We start from the raw sequence: 20,660 nt of genomic DNA, 5'->3' as shown, positions 1-20,660 counted from the left end.
TTGATTGTGTACTTGTATGTTTCGGGTTTAATAGTTTTAAGATCAGGTTCGATTATATGGTTCCACAGGGTTTCGATTTTACCTTAACACCAATAGGGGTCTGACCGGCTTTGATCTGGGAGCCAAAGATCTCAGATATCCCTTGATCACGAACCACGAACCTCGATCCACGTACTGCTATCGACCCGATCCTCATACCGCTCTCGAACTGCTCTCGGATTGCTCTCAGACAGATCCTCATATCGCTCTCGTACCGCTCTCAGATACTTCCCGGAACCGTGAACCACGAACCTCGGATAAATCTCGAACAAGACTCACCCAGGACCAAACTCGGACGTTACTTCGAGTAAAGACCGATCGCTGAAGGTAACCACGAACAAAAGAAGGATGCGGCGGTTTTCGGGTTTTAGGGTTTTGTGGAAGAAGAAAGATGATCGGCGGTGGTTAGGGTTTTAGGGTTTTTATTCAGCTGGTCGTTAGAGCAACTTGTACTGATAACGTGTTGTAAACTAGAGAGTTTAGGGAATGAAATCTCTTGTTCTTATTACTCATAAGGTGTCCGAGGTTACATATATATAGTAAACACAAAGACTAAGTTAAACCGACATAAGCTAAAGATATGGCCAATGAGTCTTGGTACAATGGACCGTAAAGTATAGGACTCATAGGAGGCCGGTTATAGAAGTCCATTCCAGTGTTTTACAATACCTATTTTACCTTACACACAAACCCTCACAAACAGTTTCAATCAACAAACAATTCTTAAGTCTATACTTAGCAACTATCGAAGAGTACATAAGGAAGGAGGTTACTGTTATCCGCAAATACCACCCTCACCTTAGCCATTAGATTTACTCCTTGGTTTAGCACTTGCAACAATAAATTCTGTTGTAATAACAACCTCAGTCTGCAATGGTTTAGATCGGTCAAATATTATTATCCAATAATAGACAAAATCAATATCCATGATTTAATTCATCGAACCAACCCAACCCAATGTCTCCAAATAAATTAACAAGATCTAGCTTAATAATTAATCAAACTAAATCTAATAATTCATAACACCACAAGTCAGCCCACAATCACATGCTCCCGGTTTAATATCAATTCCTAAACCAGCCACATTAATCAACTCACAAACCAATTCACGTGACCACGTATTACTTTCCGGTCCGATAATCCCAAATCGCACAACACCATAATCCCAATTCTTCTTCACGATAACCACTAAGCACCACAATCCATTTTATAATTCAGTTTAATAAACAACTCCAATAAACCTCACGGTCCCACTTCCCACAAAGACAAGCTTGGTTTAATCAATCGCCTTAATAGCTAAGCAACACATCGACAATAGTGAACTTCACCGTTTACCTTTCTTAGCGTTTACACTCGGACGGATCTGCTCCACTATTCAAGTAACATACAAGGCTCGGTAACATAAGATGTGAAGTGGCTCAAGTTCACGGTGGCTTTCAGTCCTCATGGATCAACAATGAAACAACAACAACAACCAATAATAAGATAAAGCTAGAAACTTTACGCGCAAGTTACAAAGCAATCTAGGGTTTCCTTACCCATAACGGCCTCGACGATGACTACAGCTGCTCCGATGACAGCGGCTGACATCCCCGATGAAACATGGTGCTTGAATGACCAATGGTGATGATTGACGGTGACAAGCGAGAACGACGAGTCCGCACGCTTCTCCTCCACGAGGCTCATTACAACAACAGCGAGGACCACGGTTTGATACCTTAGCAACGGCGACTGCAACACAATCTTATCATCTTATCAACTTAGGATTTTGGTTTGCGTTTCTACTTTACGGCTGAAGAAGTGAATACATCCACGATTACACAAACGACATGCCCTTTGTCGTTTAACAACATGGACACTTTTTAATGGGCTTGAAAAGAAACAAATTGGCCCAATTCCCAAAGATAAAACCGGGATGTTACAAAAATAGTGTTATCACTAGGCTTTGGCACCCTTTATTCCTGAAGTATTCTTGAGGGCACTCTTAATCGTGTCATCTTTTTGAGAGATCCTCCTATATCGAACACAGAGCCCGCACCCACTTTCCTAGGTCCAATTTCTGACTAAGCTCTTATACTAATTTTTAGGATTTCCAAATCCAAACCAACTCTCTTATTAATATGATATTATCTGTTTTGGACATAAGTGATCTAGCCCTCACAAATTTCTTATTAGGATCTTTCCCCTATTAATATAATATATCTTCCAATGTAGGAAGTTGGTTGGTATCCCAACAGTTTCTTTGCTTAGTCTCAAGATAATCGATCTACAGCAAATGTGTATTTCTTTGTAAACCGCCCAAATTTATTTATTTATTTACCTTGTCTTATCTAATTTTCTATATTTTTTTCGTAGCTCTATTTTCAAAGCTAAAATAGGTAGATTAAAAGTGTAATCAGATTACTTTATTTTTTCTTTAAAGCTTAACAAATAATAAGGTTTACAAAAGATAGTAAGTACTACTGATTAAACAAAAAAAGGTAATATTGTGTAATTTTTCCTATAATTGTATCCAGTTATTGTCAAGTTAATGAAAATATTTTATAAGCTAAACATACAATTAACCAAAAAAAAAAGATAAAGAAATTATACAAATGGATTTATAGATAGCATGAATCATATATAAAAAAAGAATGTCTTCCAAATTTCTGTTCGCGCGAGTAAACAAGTTATTTTCAGACATTTACAAAAGCAATAATGATGAAATATTGTTAGTAATTCGGAATACATATGACCGTCATTTTCATGAGACAAAGGTAAAAAAACTACTAAAAATTCTTGAGAAGTCCTATGTCAATAGAACCGTTGAGGTTGAGGCTTATCATCATAGGCTATGATTCATAGCCGTTACAACTTCTCCCCAACGGGCGCTTAGTTATTACTTTCTCAGTATAAAACTTGAAAATAAACTTTAATTTCACAAACTCCACAAATACAAAATCAATGGCTTCTTCTTTTCAGAGAAAGTTATGTTTGTTCCAAAACATTCTCGTATCGTGTCTGAATCTCACACTCCTCATCCTCTCCCTCTGTTCTTTCGTACCGATCATTATTCTTAGAAACCCTCCAACTTAACTCAGTTTAGCCCTCCTCGCTGTCTCTCTCGTCTCTCTTATATCTTCCTTTGCGGGTGCCTCTTCGCACCAATCTAGATCATGTTTCATCGGGCGAGTCACACTTCATGTTTCTTCTTTGACGGGTCAGTTGATGGCAGTTTTTATGATGTTTAGCAGAGAGAAACAGAGTCTTTCCTTTCTGATATCGCCACGGGACCCTAGAGAGGCTAAAGCTTTGGTTAGGATAGAATGTGGGGTTTTCATGGTGATGATTCCGTTGCAGATGATGGTTCTGGTTTTGGCTTGTGTGGTGCATTGTTACTGGGTTAGAGAGTTGGAAGGGTTAGATACGGAGAGTCAAAATGAAGGTTCTTTAACAAGAAACTGTAACACAACCGTTGAAGAAGCGAATGTTAAAACAATGGAATTGGAAGAGAAGACTCATGTATGAGTCCACTTTTTGTGTTAATTGTTTCCGGGGTATTCAAAGTTATATTTTATGTCTTGGTTAAATAGAAAATATTATTTGCTGTACAAAGATGCATGTATTTTATCTATGAGTATGTATGTATCAAGCAATCTTTAAAATGAAAAATATGGCAAGCTAAGTGTGAAGAGTTGCAAAAAGCTGCACCCTTTTAAGGTCTTTGAGACTTTGACAATTGAAAGAATTTTGGGCTTGCTATTTCGCTTTCATTTGCTATTGGGTAAAGCTAGATATATATATATATATATATATATATATTAGAAGTCATCCCGTGCACGGGTTTAGCTTACATTGTTGTTCAATTTTAGTAATTTGGAGATTATTAGTTTTTATTTGTTTACCTACCAATGGTTATTTTTGTGATTTTAAAAATATACTGATCATATTTTTTTTTTCTGTTCATTTGTTTAATGTTACTTGAGTTATCTTTTTATATATAGTATTAGAGTATTTTAACTGATGTAAAAAATTTTGATTGCATAGTAGAGTGTTTATGGTTTTTCTCCCTTTAGATTTTCAATACATATTAGAGCATGTGCATTGGTGAGAGACCCATTGAATTTCTCATAATATAATATTATTTTTAATGTAGAAAAATTTAGGGACCTCTTTCTAAAATGAGAATTTGTTAGAAATATTTTTCTTGAAATACTCCTTTTCGAACATTTTCATTTTTGTCCTCTTTTACACAAATTACAACATGTTAAATTAATTTTAAGAATTTTTTTTGGTATGGGTTCTCAATTTTACATTTAGGATATAGTTTTGATGGGGTAGGGTTTAGTATTTGGAGTTTTAAATTTAGAATTTAGCCATTTTATTCATAGAAAATGAGTATTTTTGAAAATGAACAACATGAAAGAGTATTATTAAAAAGTGACATAGGAAAAGGGGTATTTTTGAAAATGCGTAATTTGATACTAAGATTCCTAAAAATATATGATACCAATATACAATTAGCATATACTACTCATATCGTATCATGAGATAAAAAGACATCACAAGCTTAACAACATGGTTTTTCATCATATGATAGTAACATACAATTTTCGTTTTCTTATAATAGTTTAAAATACGTTTTTTTTCTTAAAGATGAAGACTAATAAGAAACTAAATTTATAATGGAGAGACTCATATGCATTGTCCAATAAGAAGAAGTTTTAGTCTGCTTTACCACATGAATGCCCAAAAGAAAAAAGAGAAAATAGAGATTCTAAAATATAAGAAAGGAACAAAACCTAACATGTTCAACATATTAAATTATGATAGTTCATTTTTTTCATATGTTGTAATATCAACACAACCAACAAACACAACAACCTGAGTAAAAATAAAACATGGTTCAACGCTTGACCCGTAGGCCAAGGAAGTGAAGCCAAGGATTATGGCATCAATTTTTCTTGGGCATACTTTAGGCCAAAAGTTTAGGTCTTTTATGTAGGAAAAAATATGATACCAATATACAATTAACATATGCTACTCAAAAATATAGAAGTCAAATTAACCATATATAATATAGAAAAATGCAACTCATATCGTATCATGAGATAAAAAGACATCACAAGCTTAACAACATGGTTTTTAAGCATATCATAGTAACATACAATTTTCGTTTCTTATAATAATTTAAAATACGTTTTTTTCTTAAAGATGAAGACTAATAAGAAACTATATTTACAATGGAGAGACTCATATACATCATCCAATAAGAAGAAGTTTTAGCCTACTTTACCACATGAATGCCCAAAAGAAAAAAAGAAAAAATAGAGATTCTAAAATATAAGAAAGGAACAAAACCTAACATGTTCAACATATTAAATTATGATAGTTCTTTTTTTCATTTTTTTTTTTTGTCAAACACTTGTATTCATTCATTAATCAGAAGATAAACGGTTCATACAAGCATAGTGTAGAATACATAAAGATAGAGCATTCCCCAATGCCAAAACAATATAGAAACATAAGTAGATAAAGTTGATCAGCAATAACTTCTTCAGAGCTTTGAACCAAAATATTGGGAGAGTTTCGGTACATGAGAGATCAAGAATTGTCGATCCTTCTTCCATGAACAAGTCAATGGATGATGGGATAACCATTTTCATGAGACGATTTGGCTTTAACAAAAAGGTCAAATATGTGCTTCTCGCCGGCTTGAGAAGATCTACACGAAGTAGTAGATTGACAAGGTTTGGAGCGAGGCTGAATATGGCTTGATGCTTGAAGATTGAGCAGGAGTGTTCATAAATCGAAGCCAACATGGATACTAATTCCAGGGTTCTCAGGGAGTTAAAGCAAAGCCAAAGCAACAATGGTGAATTACTTCTCAGATGGAATCCATAGAGTTTGTAATCTTGATCACACCATTGGCTAAAATTTGGCGTCAATAACTGGAAAAATGTAGCGTACATGGTTTTACATGGGTTTAGAGATGGAGCAACAACTAATTTGTCCCTGAAATTGATAGATTGAACATGATATGGTTCGTTGATCATGGGGTATGGGGATAGGAGATTGAGGAAGTGTCGGTAACCACCGTTCCTTGGAACCGGAGTCATAATGCCGTTCTTCCTCAACCCCTTGGTGAGGCTAGAAGCTAGTAACAAGATTCCCAAAAGCCTTGAGCTGAGATGAGAAGAATTCGTCGAGGAATTGCTTTTACCCAGGTTTTGACACGGATAAACCAAGACCCAATCATGGATGTCGATAACAGTTGAGAAAGGTATCTCACAGCCCTTACAAACATAATATCGAAACATCTTTGATATTTGGTTTAGTAAGAGTTCAGAAATTTTGGACCTGGGTTTAATGGGCTTGGACATTGTTAATGGGCCGATGACAATTTTTGGGTCCATCAAGAGAAAACCTAGGGTTTCTGTCGTTGGCCAAAACCTGGTTAGAGCGCTGCGGCGGCTGGTCGGAGAGATCGATAGGATTTGCGATGAGTGGTGAGTCTCCGGATGCAGCGGGTTTGTTGACAAGCTCCGATGGTGGTGTTTGGTTAGAGCAGATATCCAGCTTGAACGGAAAATCTTGACCCTGGAGTTGCCGTGTGCCATCGGCGTCTCTTCTCGGCAAGGCGCATCTGAAGGTCCAGGAATGATCTCTTCTGCCTTCAACGAAACCGGGAAAGAGTTCTCAAGGGAGCATGGAGATCCGCATCGAGATTTGTATGCAACCGTGGATTTTCAATCTTGATGCCATGGAATCTGGACACATATGAAAGATGATGAGGCTTGCCGGAAACCATCTCCATGTAGTGAGTGCTGAGCGATCCAGTTGTTGGGTTTTCAAGAGGGTTATATAGACTTGATAAAAGCTTAAAAAAAGTGGGGGAAAAAGACATGCAAAGAAAATTATACAAGAAAAAACAGAATCGGGAGTGGTAGAGTTGAAGGATCTCCCGACGCCGGCGAGCTAAAGCACCGCTGGCGCCGGAAAAGGAAGGTGGTGGGAGTGCCTCGATATTCGGGTCTGAGAGAGTTTTCTTTTGTTTGTACTTTTCCACTAGTTCCGCATGTAATCTCTATAAAAAGAAATAATCTCTATAAAAATAAATGTTCTTTTTTTTCATATGTTGTAATATTAACACAACCAACAAACACAACAACCTGAAGTAAAAATAAAACATGGTTCAAGGCCCGACCCATAGGCCAAGCAAGTGAAACCAAGGATAATGACATCAATTTTTCTTGGGTATATTTTAGGCCAAAAGTTTAGGTCTTTTATGTAAGAAAAAAAAATTATAAGTTCAGTTATTATTAGATTATTTTTATAAGTTCAAAAAAAATTAGAAGTTCAAGTTTTATACAAGAAAACAATATATTATTCATGTAGATATCCAATTTACGGATGAAATTTTATTAGGTTTATGTAAACACATATTTCATCGTTTGAATTGTCGGTGAATGAGCATTGGATTAATGTTAATTAAACTTGTTGTTACTGAGATGTATTGTAAATGTTAATTTAGGAAAACAAATTGGAAACTCTTATAAAAAAGTTTACATATTCGAAAAGTTTTAAAACAATAATGAGTTATTAGGAAATATAATATTTATTTTCGTATAAATGTTTAAATGAACCTGAAAACATTAAAAAGACAAAGAAAAATGCCAGCAACCAAAACGAACTACAATATGGAAAGAATGAAAATACTTTTTTATATTACTATTTTAATAATTTTACTTACAATAATGAAAAGGGTTTTAAAAAAAAACATTGGCGTATGGCATTGAAAATTGTCAGACCGGCCCATAGAGAGTAGAAAAGTCATACATAAACACTCTAATGAATAAATAAATTTGTCAAACATTTTCACATAATTTTTTTCTTTGTAGTATTAATGCGAACAATAAACATGATAATCTGAATAAAAATCTAAAAGTTATTCAAGAATACCTATTTAAATTTGGAAAGATATATAAAAATAATATAATTTTTCATAGGAACCTAATGACTTAAATTAAATAATAATGACTGAAAATTTGTGAAAGTAATTAGGGATTGAATTCTAATTTTACGGAAAACGGAATGAATTCTACTTTGAAGGAAAAAGAATTGGTAAGATCTAATGAGGAATAAATGAAGAAGTAATTATCAAATTACTTACGGAAAACATCCTACCATTAGATTATATAAGATTAAAGGTCAGAAACTAAGTAGAAATGGAAACCCAAAATTGAAACTTTGAGCCAAAAATTTATGAACTGATAAGAGAATTTTGAGAACACATAAAAATCCCACAATCTAACATAACCTAGAATCGTTTCTTACCCATGAATCATTTATAAGATTGAAACCCAAAAATAAATTTTATACATAATTTAGAATTTGTTTGGTGTCTCTTGGTCGTCTTGGCCGTCTTGGTCGGGGCTCCTTGAGCTCGCTATGACTCCGGGGAAAGCTATCGATGCCTTGGCCGCGTTCGAAGTAGGCGATTTGTCCGTGTCTGGTGCTTCTTGGTCCGGCGTCTCGGGGCTGCCTCTTGCGTCTCGGTTGTCTTAGCCAGGCTCCGTTCCCACGATCACATCACAAGGGATCAGTAGGGTTCAGTAGTAGTACTTAAATGGCAAGTTGGGCAAGAGGGATGTTATCCAATATCATATCACTTTTGTAAGGGGAGGGGATAGACTCCAAACATTTCTCTCAACTTGTTACACTTTTGTCTTATAATAAAAGAGTATTTGTCTTTGTCCTTGGCTTTACTCTAAGTTCTTCATCCTAAACGTATCAATATATTTGGTAAAGCGTACTATTAAACCGTTATATAGGCCACGATACATCCGAATGTAAAAAGGAAAAGCACCAAAAACCTAATTAGAAACTCTTTAAGACTAGGATTGGATTTGGGCACCTCGACGGTGGTATGTGATACGGTATCTTGAGCGTGGATGAAGCAATGGGAAGTTTCCACAGATCCTTTGTGAGTGGTGTACGTTAAGCAGCTCTTGTCCAAAGGAACACTTAGGAAGACAAATACAGGAAGACGACATGGAAAGAATGTGTGGAGGAAGCTGAGAAGATTGAGGACAATGTTCATAGAGAAATCGTGGAGGAAGACAAAGCCAAATCCTTCCATATGATCATGAAGAATAAGAAAGCTTCAACAGGTGGCTGATTGCAGAATTTCTACAGTTCAAGTCTGTTTCACCATACCTTTGATAATGATTCTTTAACTAATCCTGTATCATAAGTTTTTGTAATTATTCAGTTGTAGGATCATAATAAAAAAAAAAGTGAAACAGATGTATTCATCATACTCTTTTTAATCAAAACAACCTCCAAATAAGATCATCAAACAGTTGATTTCAGGAACGGGTTTGAAGAACGTCGAGCTTCTTCTTGATTCACTTCCTTTCTCAGTCCCTTGTCTTCTTTGTTAACATTGTTCACCGGAATCTTTATTAAATTCAATTTCTTGATCTCTTTTATCTTCGCATCTTCAGTTTCGTCTTTCTTCGTTTGTTCTTTCCCTAGCTTAAGACCTTCTGAAACTTTTGCTTTCCTTACAAGTGTAGTAGCAGACAGCTTAGTTGCAGAAGATTTCATAACTGCCTCTGTGTTTTCACTAGTCTGGACCGAAGCTGGAGGATTCTGAACCTTGGATTCAACTCTTGTAACTACTTCTTTGTTTGGATTCTGCGAAGGATTTGTTATCGCCTCGTTAGCTTCTTCAAGCAACCTTTCCTGTTAGTTAAGAACCAGAAGTTAGCACTACATAAGAAAAGAAATGGTGGTCTGTATATGTATCTGATCTTCTTCTACTTTGTGCAATATACAGGAAATGAAAGTTCTTCTAGAGTACCTCAAGTATGCTGCAAAACTTTTCTGCCAAAAAAGGAAGCTTGAGTTTTGTAACCAGTGTAATTGCTGCTCTCATTGATTTTTCTAGAGTTAAAAGCCTCATAAGTTCACTGGCCCTTACAAAACTATCACCTGAAAGAATGTAAAGAATCTTGTTGTTAAAAACTGGATAATAATGGTCTTAGAATCTGAGTTCACACGCATGTGTGACACATAAATAGTTAACTTACTACTACAGCACGAGCTGATGAGCCTTAGTATGCATTTATCTTGAGAAACTTCCATGTCGAAAGCTTCATCTTCAAGTGCTGTGGTATCCACCCCGGTCGAAGCCATATCGTCCACTCTTTGTTGAGTCTGAGATTAGGAAGGTATTGGTATTGGTCAAATACATCGATATTGATACTAGTTTCAGTAGATTTTGTGATGTTCTGTCTCTAGTTTGGCCACACATTAACGTATGGAAACAAAGGTTGCACAACAACAGAGATTCTCCTGATATACATATCCATGTTGCTTACCCAAAACAACTAACTAATTCCCACACATTTCGGTAGCTAAAACTTCGGGGACACAGATCATACTGCTTAACAAAACTTGACCAGAAAAAGGAGAAATAACAGCAGATAAAAATGGTGTAACACGTAGAGAGGAAAACCTCGTATAAACGCAGCTGCTTTAGCATTAACTCATTTTCTAGAGATGCTGCTCCTAAATCTGAGGATGCAAGCGGGAGAGAAAGGTCTAGTATGGTCAAGATTGGTTTTGGTGTCACCTGAAAATGAAACAGCAGGAAGAATAGTAGTGAGGCAGCCTATTTTTTCTGAAAATATTAAACACCTTAGCATCGAGAACAATAATATACTACCTGTGGGAAAATCTCAGGGTGTTTACAAGCTATACAGTACACACTGGTTGTATTCAAGCCAACGACCCAATAGTTTTCTTCTTGTTTCTTCTCTTTACTGGTAGTGCAATTACAATGAGTTCAGTAAGAACAAACATCTTGAATAAACATAAGGAACCTTCTTGGAAATTGTAGATAGCTAAGGCAAGAAACCTGAAGACTGGGATCCATGAGCCACCATATTGACTTGTAAAAACTCTCAACACGCCCTGTATGAAACATTTTTTTTGTTGTAGTGCGTGTTGTATGCAATGAGCCCCAAAGCAATAGCACATGAGTGAGCAGAGATGCAAGAAAGCGCACCTTGGAATCATATGAGCTCAAAGAACCTTCGTCACTGAATCCTATCCATGTTAAACGTGAGCCAGGGGTTAACGCAACACGGCCTTTCAACTCCTCAGTCATTTTTGATATGTTTAAGACTCTAAATTCCATCACCTGGAAATTGTTGAAACAAGGATGAGGCGAGAATGTATGGTAGATAATAACCTGACTGAATATTTGTTGCCGTTTGGATCTAGTGCGATCATCTTGAAATATGTTATATGACAGGATGATACTAACATGTGCTTGTATGAAACTTTCCTCAAGTATTTTATACATATAGTATTAACTGAATTTTTGTAGAGTGAAACCACAGCAAAAACCAAAAAAGCCTATCCCAATGATAAACCTATATTAGATTATTACTTGGTTTAAGATAAAGATCACTGTTCACTGTTAGTCCATGAGGATTCAATGCCTCTTTCTCTCAATGTCATGAATCATTTTTCCTTGTTGGAGCCATGTGATGGAGTTTAAGAAGCTTTGTATCGGTATCAACACGTCTAGATGATGTCCCCTTTTCCACTATTTACTATCTAGGAAAGGCCAAGTGACTCCAAGTTTAATCTAAGCGACGAACCAGTGAGAAATGGTACCTACCTGTTCATTGGAAGGAAGACAATCTGAAACATGAGTTATCACAGCAAGATGATCCTTGCGTCCTACAGCAGTGACTACAGGCCCATCAAGGGAAAGAATGTGTTTCTGCAAGAAATGACCATAAATTATCAGATCAAATAAACAAAGTATTTCAATACTACAGAACATATTACACACTAGCGTTCTGTTTAAAATTGAAATCTGTTCATGTCAAAATACACCGATTATATCCGATATTCCCGTTTGCTGTTAAATTCTGTTTTTTACAAGCGTTTTGTTTCAATTAGTTCAGTGTTTTACAAGAGCTGTAGATTCTCATGCTAACTACATAGTTGCGCCAATAGAAACTTTTCATCTGTGGATACTCCAAGGAGAGCAAAACAGAGGCAAACCTCACAAGAGCAAGTTAAACAAAAAACCATTACAACACTTAATGGCAAACTATGAGCAGTCGGCTGTTTAGCCTATCTTGCATGAACTATAACACAAGATAAAGAAGTGCAAAAGAAGAAACCTGTAAACCACCCTCGCTAAATATGCGAAGCAAATTGAGGCTTGTAACTGCAGCAACCCAACCAGCACCATTAGCAACAACCTTCACCTCTTCACCTTCAAACCTCATCGTCCACTGGATGAAACAATCAACAAGTAACCAGGTCATATATTTTCCTATCCTGGTCCGTTATTTTTGCTCAATACTGTGTACGTAATGATCGTCTAACCTCACTATTACTGGCCCAGCTTCTAAATGGTCGATACATCAGAACACTCATGTTCTTTTCTCCCTTGCAGGGATTTGCAAAGACGCATCCACTTTCATTTATTGATGCCATGGTGAAGCCGTAAATGTCAATCATTGATGAAACTCGTGGACCTCTTCCAGTATCATGAAAATCTGTCTGCATTTCAAGTGCAAGCAAAAGAAAAACTAAAAATTACACAAAAGATACAAGTGTATGACTCTATCTTTTTGAAAAACTTTTAAAAGGAAAATATCAAGTTAGAAACGTAAGAAATGTACGCCTCAAGTACCTCAATACGGGAGTTCCCCTCATGTTCAATTGTAGTTATGCATCCCAACATATTGTAACACAAGAATGTCCGTTTTCCTGGTTCCAGTGGTGTAGTACCAGGTTGAAAGGAACTTTGCATTTTGTACTTGGTTGATGCTGCAGTGCTTTTAAAAGCCCCACTTCCTGCATACTGCTTTTCTCTATGTACTCGATGTGACTTTTTCCTGAATTCAGATGCCGAAGGTAAGCTACTCCCATCATTAAGTTCCTCATATGCATCACCATCATCGTCAATACAAGTTTTCTTCCTCAGTCTTTTCCTGCTAGTATGATGAGATTCTCCATCATCACTATCTACCAAAGAATCATTTAAACTTTCAGATGCACCATGAAGTTCTTCCTCAATTTCGTCATCAAAATTATGAATTTCATTCCTCTTCTTTGGTAGTATGTCTGGAATACCCACAGTAGGNTACAAGTGTATGACTCTATCTTTTTGAAAAACTTTTAAAAGGAAAATATCAAGTTAGAAACGTAAGAAATGTACGCCTCAAGTACCTCAATACGGGAGTTCCCCTCATGTTCAATTGTAGTTATGCATCCCAACATATTGTAACACAAGAATGTCCGTTTTCCTGGTTCCAGTGGTGTAGTACCAGGTTGAAAGGAACTTTGCATTTTGTACTTGGTTGATGCTGCAGTGCTTTTAAAAGCCCCACTTCCTGCATACTGCTTTTCTCTATGTACTCGATGTGACTTTTTCCTGAATTCAGATGCCGAAGGTAAGCTACTCCCATCATTAAGTTCCTCATATGCATCACCATCATCGTCAATACAAGTTTTCTTCCTCAGTCTTTTCCTGCTAGTATGATGAGATTCTCCATCATCACTATCTACCAAAGAATCATTTAAACTTTCAGATGCACCATGAAGTTCTTCCTCAATTTCGTCATCAAAATTATGAATTTCATTCCTCTTCTTTGGTAGTATGTCTGGAATACCCACAGTAGGAGATATCATGGATGATGGAACTAAAGATTCCCAAATTCCATATTTTCCCCTGGCATCAATGACAGACAAAGCATTACAGTTGGGTTTCCATGCCATACAAGATATTCTCTCCTCGAATTTGTGTCTGTCTATGTCTTGCTTCTTATCAACATCCCAGAGAAGCACTTGCTTATCAAGACCAGATGTAGCTATATACTTGCCATTAGGAGCCCAGGTTAGATAGCAGATAGCCTCGAGATGATCACCTCTTAAGGCAAATAGCTTCTCCCCAGTGAATCTATCATACATAACCACATCGTTTCTCAAACCAGGAACGGCAAGGGTTCTTCCATCGGGGCTCCATCTAAGAATATTCACAATGGAAGTGCTGAAACCTGTGTCGGGCGCAACACCCTTAAGGATAAACGAAACGATTCCGTTTTGGAGTTCCCAGCATAACACAGTACCAGTTGAGTCAATCGAAGCCAAGAGCTCACCATTAAGGTGGAAATCTAAGCCAGTCACAGGTCCTTTATGCCCTTTTAAAACTCTAACAATAGAACCATCAAATGTGTTGATAAGTTTGATGCCTTCATCATCTCCAGCAGCTGCCAATAGACTCCCTGAGCCATTAAATGCAAGCACGCGAATCGGAAGCGTAAACCTGGTTATGTTCGTCTGAAATTCCCCACCTAAAGGCGGCAAAAAAAAAAACAAAGGAACTAATAAAATTAAAGCAACAAAACGTCACTAAGAAGATTTTACACAGAAAAACTTATCAACACAAACTGAAATGTAACTGATGAGAAAGAGAAGAAAATGATCTGAATAATACTTGGGAACTTGTAGAGCTTCACACAATGATCGATAGATCCAGAGGCGAGGAAAGTAGAGTCGTGGCTCAGAGCCAATGCGGTGACGCCGTCTTGGTGATGTCGGAGAATCGTCGGAGGTAAAGTTGAGGGCGAGAGTCCGTCGTGGACGGAAATTGAGGGATCCGAAGAAGATGAGGTCACGAAATGTTCCGCTTTGTGGTCCCACAGGATAGAGCAGAAGGCGGCGCTTCCGCCGACTTTATGAGCTTCCCGGAACTTTAAGGATCGTGATTTCATCGGAGATGTCGATTCTTGGTTGGTTCTAGGGTTTTTTTTTTTTTTTCAATTTCTATCTGATTGCGATTTCGGCAATTTTCTCTCTTAACCTCGATTTTGGCGCCAGTCTCACCATGGGAGGCGCGGGTTTTTTTTTTTTTTTTTTTNTTTTTTTTTCACTTTCTTTTGTCTTCGAAAAACGTAGTTCGAACTTGGAAATGTAAATATACTAAATATTAATACAATAACTTACAAAAATGCAGAAATTACAAAAAAAAAAAAAAAAATCATAACAATCATATGTAAAGAATAAATCAACGGTTGTGTTGTGACATATATTGATTTAGAAAATGTCATTACAAAGGGCAGTATATAGCCATTCATATACTATTTTAGATTCAATATAGAACTTTTGATCTTTATATCCAAACTTTGCTTAAGTGTGACTTAAATGATTATATTTTCGTTTTATGAATTTGAAATAAATCAAACTGAACTTTAAAGTCCAAAACTTGATATCCTGCACTAGGTTGGACAGAGATGCATTTCTTAAAGTACCATTGACTAGTTTGCAAAATAATTCACTATCTCCCCCAAAGATGACTGAATCATATCCTTGTATCCATGTTTGTTCAAGCACCAATAATAATGCTTTTGACTCAGCTTTCAATGGATTTTCTGCATCGGTTAATATCTTTGCACCGCATACTAGTTCTTGACCTTGATGATCTCTTATGATCCATCCTCCCGTAACTTTATGGTTGACAAATTCAAAATCTGTATCAAAATTGCATTTATTCATAGGAAAAGGGGGTGGGATCTAAGTAAACGGTGTTGTTGGTGGCTGTCTGCTTTCATGAGATTCTTGATTTAGTGAAATATTTATTCACTCCTTTGTTTATGTGCTTGGAAGTAATACCATTTTTGAAGCACTCTCTCGATAAGCATTAAAAACAGAGTTATTTCTAGCCTTCCAAATATGACATAGTTTTCAAAAGGGAAGTAGGGAATCAAATGTAGTGCCTACTTGTTGAATTGTTTGGTTGATTATGTTTGATAGATTGCTTTCAGCATCTTGTTCTAGTTGGTTGACATTTAATAGAGGGTATTTGAGAGACGCCATACCATTTTTGCGAAAGGACATGTGAAAAGTGCATGAAGAATATTTTCATCTTCTTGTCTACATCGGGGATACAAAGCCTCAATGCTCATACCTCTTGTTCTCAGACGAGTAATAGTTGGAAGTGCATGAGAGAGTATGGACAAAAAAAAATGTTTTATTTTTGGCATCAACTGAAGTCGCCATATCTTTTATTTGAGATCTATCGAACAATGGAGAGTTATAGAATTCAGAATGATAACATGGGGATCATGTGTTAAGAACCAATAACCAGACTTTACGGTGTAGTCCACCGGAAAAAAGTATAGTTCCAAATAAGTTTATCCTATTGTTCCGTCATGGGAGAGATGGATCTTTTTTAATAGTTCACCATCATCGTGGGTAATTGTTGATGAATTTTTTGATGTATCGCATACCCAACATTGCCTTATTCTTTAATCAAGTTGTCCAGTGAGAATTCTTGATCAGGAGACAGAAGTGTAATAGGACAAGGAGGGTGAGAAAAAAGAACGGTCTTGTTTTTTTTTTTCAACCAAACATTAATAAATTAAAAGAGAACTCCAAGATTGGTTGCCCAAACAGGAGGATAAGAGTTTATAAAAGTAGATTCAGAAGTTAAACATCTTGAAGACCGAGCCAGACAATCCGCCCTAACGTTGACGTCTCGTGGGATCCTGAAACAACCCTTCCCGTTTTTTTTTTTTTTAATACCTTAATTTACTAGTGGTCCCATACCCACTAACATCCTAACATCAATCAATAACCGCAGATAATCAAATAAAACAAATTCCATTAAACCAAAAGAATTCCAACATTCAAATCCAATAACCAATAACATCAATCAAATAAAGAGATAACCAACAACTAACATCCTACAATGTTCCTTTGACTTAATCTAGCAACCTAACAACAGCTAGACCACAATCAATCAAGTCTCTAGAACATCCTCCTCCTCATAGCCCTTGATTCCACGATCACACTTTTCCTTTACCTGCACACCACAAACAACAATTGAGATGCGTAAGTATTATCATAAATACTTAGTGAGGCCATCCTCCCATCTACTGGGTTATACACACAAGCAGATGAGACCCTCAAGTTCAAGCAAAACAAACAACACACAACAATACATCAAACCAGAAAAACAAGTCTCGGATAAGACTAGTGTCGACCGATGCCAAACGGTGTCGATCGATGCTACAACAAGGTGTCGACCGATGCCAAACAGTGTCGACCGATGCCCATCAAATTGGTGTCGACCGATGCTCCTGAGTGTCGATCGATGCCTCCTCTGCAGACACGATCTGCGCGAATCCCAGCGACGAACTCCGACTCCAATCAACCCAAAATCGACTCCAATCAAGTCTATCCATCTCGGAATTCACTAGAAATCACACAAACAACGAACCCAAGCAACAAAACAACACAAACAACAAGGAAAACACTCAAACAAGAGAGATCTCATGCTTAGATCAACCATGGTCAAGCACTCACCTCAAGAACAAGAAGTTTGGATTGAGAAACGTGGAAAACAACACCTCCAGAAGCTTCCCCTTCGATTCCAGCAACAGCTAACCCTCCTACAGCCTCAGATCTCTCCAAAATCACCAAGAACAAGCCCAGAAATCTCAGAAAACGTTTTTCTCTCTTTTCTCTCTTTCTTTTCACTCAACGGCGACAAAATGAGACTCTGAAACCCTAAAATTCGTCCTAAGACACTTATAACTCGACTTAGGGATTTTAATTGAACCAAACCGAACCAATTCGGCAATTAAATCAAACCGGTCGAACCCAGAAATTAGTGGTGTCGATCGATGCCACTAGGGTGTCGATCGACACTCCTTCCAAAATCCCAAATTCTGGTTCGCGGATGTTACAATTCTCCCCCACCAATACGGATTCGTCCCCGAATCCCGCAATACCGTCCATCTGCCAAGGACCTCCGTGCCACCGTCATCACGGCCCGCACGTCCCCAGACCGGACTAAACACCATCAGTCAAGGTTTCCCGTGCCACTGTCGCAACAGCCCGCACACCTCCGACTGACCCTCGAGGTCTCCCTCTAGCCAATATACTCGCATCATAACACTATCTGCTCACAACTCAGTGCTTCCCCCGTCCGTGGTCGCAACCAACGAATCATGCCGGCTCGCTATCAGGCCAACCGCCTTAAGCTACGGCATCCAGGAAGTCACACACACACACTCCCCCCGCTCTCGGGTCGCAACCCTCGAGACATACCGGCTCACTGCCGAGCCTCGGCTCACAGCTACGGTATCCAGGGAGCCTCACATATCCCGCTCTTGGGTCGTCACCCTCAAGCGCGCTCTCGGATCGTCATCCGAAGCAACATACCACTCCCACTCTCTGGCCACAAAGTCCATCGAGCTATCGGTATCACGTGAGTTGGGCCCACACGGCCTAGAGCAAAAACAAACACTGATGCCAACGAGTATCTCCCGGCTAGATCTACCTCACTTTTCCACAAAACATTCCCATTTTAGAAACTTCCTATTTATGGAAACCTTCCTTTTGTGGAAACTTTCTATTTATGGAAACTTTCCAAAAATAGAAACCCGAGCTATTTCTCTTTTCCCATGACAACAACAGTCAAACATAAAGAAAAATACTCATCTTATTAATCTCAAAATGTCATAATCGTTACAATCTCAACGAAATTACATCAGAAAAACCAAAAATACAACAACCGGAGCCAACAACCCGCATCCCGAGCACCACCTCATCTTGATACTTAGTCGCACAACCAACCACCCCTAAGCGACCAAATATCAAGAGAGATGGGCTGGAATACTCCGTACCCGCTCCAGCCACGGACTACAACTCGGACCCGGCTAGACAAGCTCAAGCCGTCTGCTTCTCAAACCACTTCTTAAACCTTGCCTTCATCCTCGCCTCGGGCTCCCAAGTCTGCTCCTCTACTCCGTCACAGTCCCACAGGACTCTCATCAAAGGAATCTTCTTCTTCCGAAGTTCCTTGACTCTCCTCTCGAGCACCCTCACTGGTCTCGCCTCTAAAGTCATGTTAGGCTGAAGATCCTCAGGAATCTTAGCCAACAACTGATCACCCTCGTGAAGACACTTCCTCAGCATCGACACATGAAATACCTTGTGGAACGCACGCATAACCTCAGGCAACTCCAGCCTATATGCCATTGGTCCCACCCGCTCAACCACTCTGAACGGACCCATGTACCTCGGACTCAACTTAGTCTCTGTCAATGACCTGTTCGGACCCCGCAACATGGCCATCTTGAGGTACACTCTATCACCAACCTGAAACTCAAGATCCTTTCTCCTCTTATCAGCATAGCTCTTCTGCCGATCCTGAGCCTCCTTCATGTTCAGCCTCAAAACCCGAATCTTCTCCGAGGTCTCCTGAACAAAATCTGCACCAAATATGCTCCTCTCCCCCACCTGAGTCCAACATAAAGGTGTACGACACGGCCTCCCATACAGGGCCTCATAAGGAGCCATCCCAATACTAGCCTGGTAGCTGTTGTTATAAGCAAACTCCACCAAACTCAAGTGATCTGCCCAATGACCACCCCAATCCAGCACACACATCCTCAATAAATCCTCCAAAATCTGGATCGTCCTCTCTGACTGACCGTCCGTCTGAGGATGGTAGGCTGTACTCATATGCACTTTCGTGCCCATCTCTGCCTGAAATGCCCTCCAGAACACCGAAGTGAACTTGGAATCTCTATCAGACACAATACTAGCAGGCACACCATGCAATCTGACTATCTCCCTCACATACTTCTTGGCCAAAACCGCTGCTCCATCAGTTTTCTTGATGGCCAGAAAATGTGCAGACTTAGTCAAACGGTCCACAATGACCCAAATAGCATCAAACGTCCTCGACACAGGTAAACCTACCACGAAGTCCATCGTGATCAAATCCCACTTCCACTCTGGAATGGGTAAACTCTGTAACAAACCACCAGGAACCTGATGCTCCGCCTTCACCAGCTGGCAAGTATCACACTTTGCCACCCAGTCAGCTACGTCCTTCTTCATCCCGACCCAGTGATAATACCGCTTGAGATCACGGTACATCTTGGTCGCCCCTGGATGAATAGAGAACTTGCTCGAATGAGCCTCTCTCAGTATCTCCTGCCTCAAATCCTCACCCTTGGGCACACAGATCCGACCATGCACAAGGATAGTACCATTAGCAGAAACCTGATACTCTGCACCCGCAGCCTTAGAGGCATTCACCAGCCCCTCATCACTCTCCTGAGCTAACCTCACTCTGCTCAACAAATCTGCTCTATCAACTGCCTCCAAACCCAAAGGTTCTTGTGAGATAGCACACAAACTCAATGCACTAATCTCACCTACCAACACCTCCATATCCTGCTCCTGAGCCGAAGCCACCCGCTTCCGACTCAAGGCATCTGCAACCAGATTAGCTTTACCAGGATGGTAAGCTATGTCCAAATCATAATCTGCTACTAACTCCATCCAACGCCTCTGCCTCAAATTCAGCTCAGGCTGAGTAAAAATATACTTCAGACTCTTGTGATCTGTAAATACCTGTACCTTCCCACCATACAGATAGGATCTCCAAATCTTAAGAGCAAAGATCATTGCTGCCATCTCCAAATCATGAGTAGGGTAATTAGCTTCATGCTTCCGCAACTACCGCGAAGCATAAGATATAACCTTCCCCTGCTGCATAAGTACACAACCCAACCCCACTCTAG

General features: G+C 38.7%; 1 protein-coding gene, 1 long non-coding RNA gene and 1 pseudogene across 3 annotated transcripts; 1 reads left to right on the top strand and 2 right to left on the bottom strand.

Moving 5' to 3' along the window:
- On the bottom strand, positions 524-1,816 carry LOC109126653. Its single transcript, XR_002033555.1, has 2 exons — positions 1,375-1,816; positions 524-907 (listed from the first exon to the last, which is right to left on the bottom strand). It is a non-coding gene; the product is annotated as an uncharacterized LOC109126653 (long non-coding RNA).
- LOC104714845 lies at positions 2,983-3,546 on the top strand (annotated as a pseudogene).
- On the bottom strand, positions 8,754-14,951 carry LOC104710833 (WD repeat and HMG-box DNA-binding protein 1-like). 2 transcript variants are annotated; one of them, XM_010427494.2, is made up of 14 exons: positions 14,555-14,951; positions 13,731-14,411; positions 12,749-13,191; positions 12,439-12,615; positions 12,231-12,344; positions 11,717-11,821; positions 11,096-11,230; positions 10,946-11,001; positions 10,754-10,850; positions 10,544-10,660; positions 10,116-10,242; positions 9,887-10,017; positions 9,361-9,768; positions 8,754-9,263 (listed from the first exon to the last, which is right to left on the bottom strand). In XM_010427494.2, the coding sequence occupies exons 1-13, from the start codon at positions 14,829-14,831 to the stop codon at positions 9,376-9,378; spliced, it is 2,853 nt and encodes a 950-aa protein (XP_010425796.1). In that variant the 5' UTR covers positions 14,832-14,951; the 3' UTR covers positions 8,754-9,263; positions 9,361-9,375. The 2 variants fall into 2 exon arrangements, with proteins under 2 accessions (XP_010425796.1, XP_010425795.1); XM_010427493.2 differs by having other exon boundaries at positions 9,247-9,768.

This window comes from Camelina sativa, chromosome 9, assembly GCF_000633955.1.
Source record: "Camelina sativa cultivar DH55 chromosome 9, Cs, whole genome shotgun sequence".
NCBI classification, from domain to species: Eukaryota; Viridiplantae; Streptophyta; class Magnoliopsida; order Brassicales; family Brassicaceae; genus Camelina; species Camelina sativa.
The sequence above is the reverse complement of the archived record's forward strand: the minus strand, read 5'-3'. Positions and strand labels throughout refer to the sequence as shown.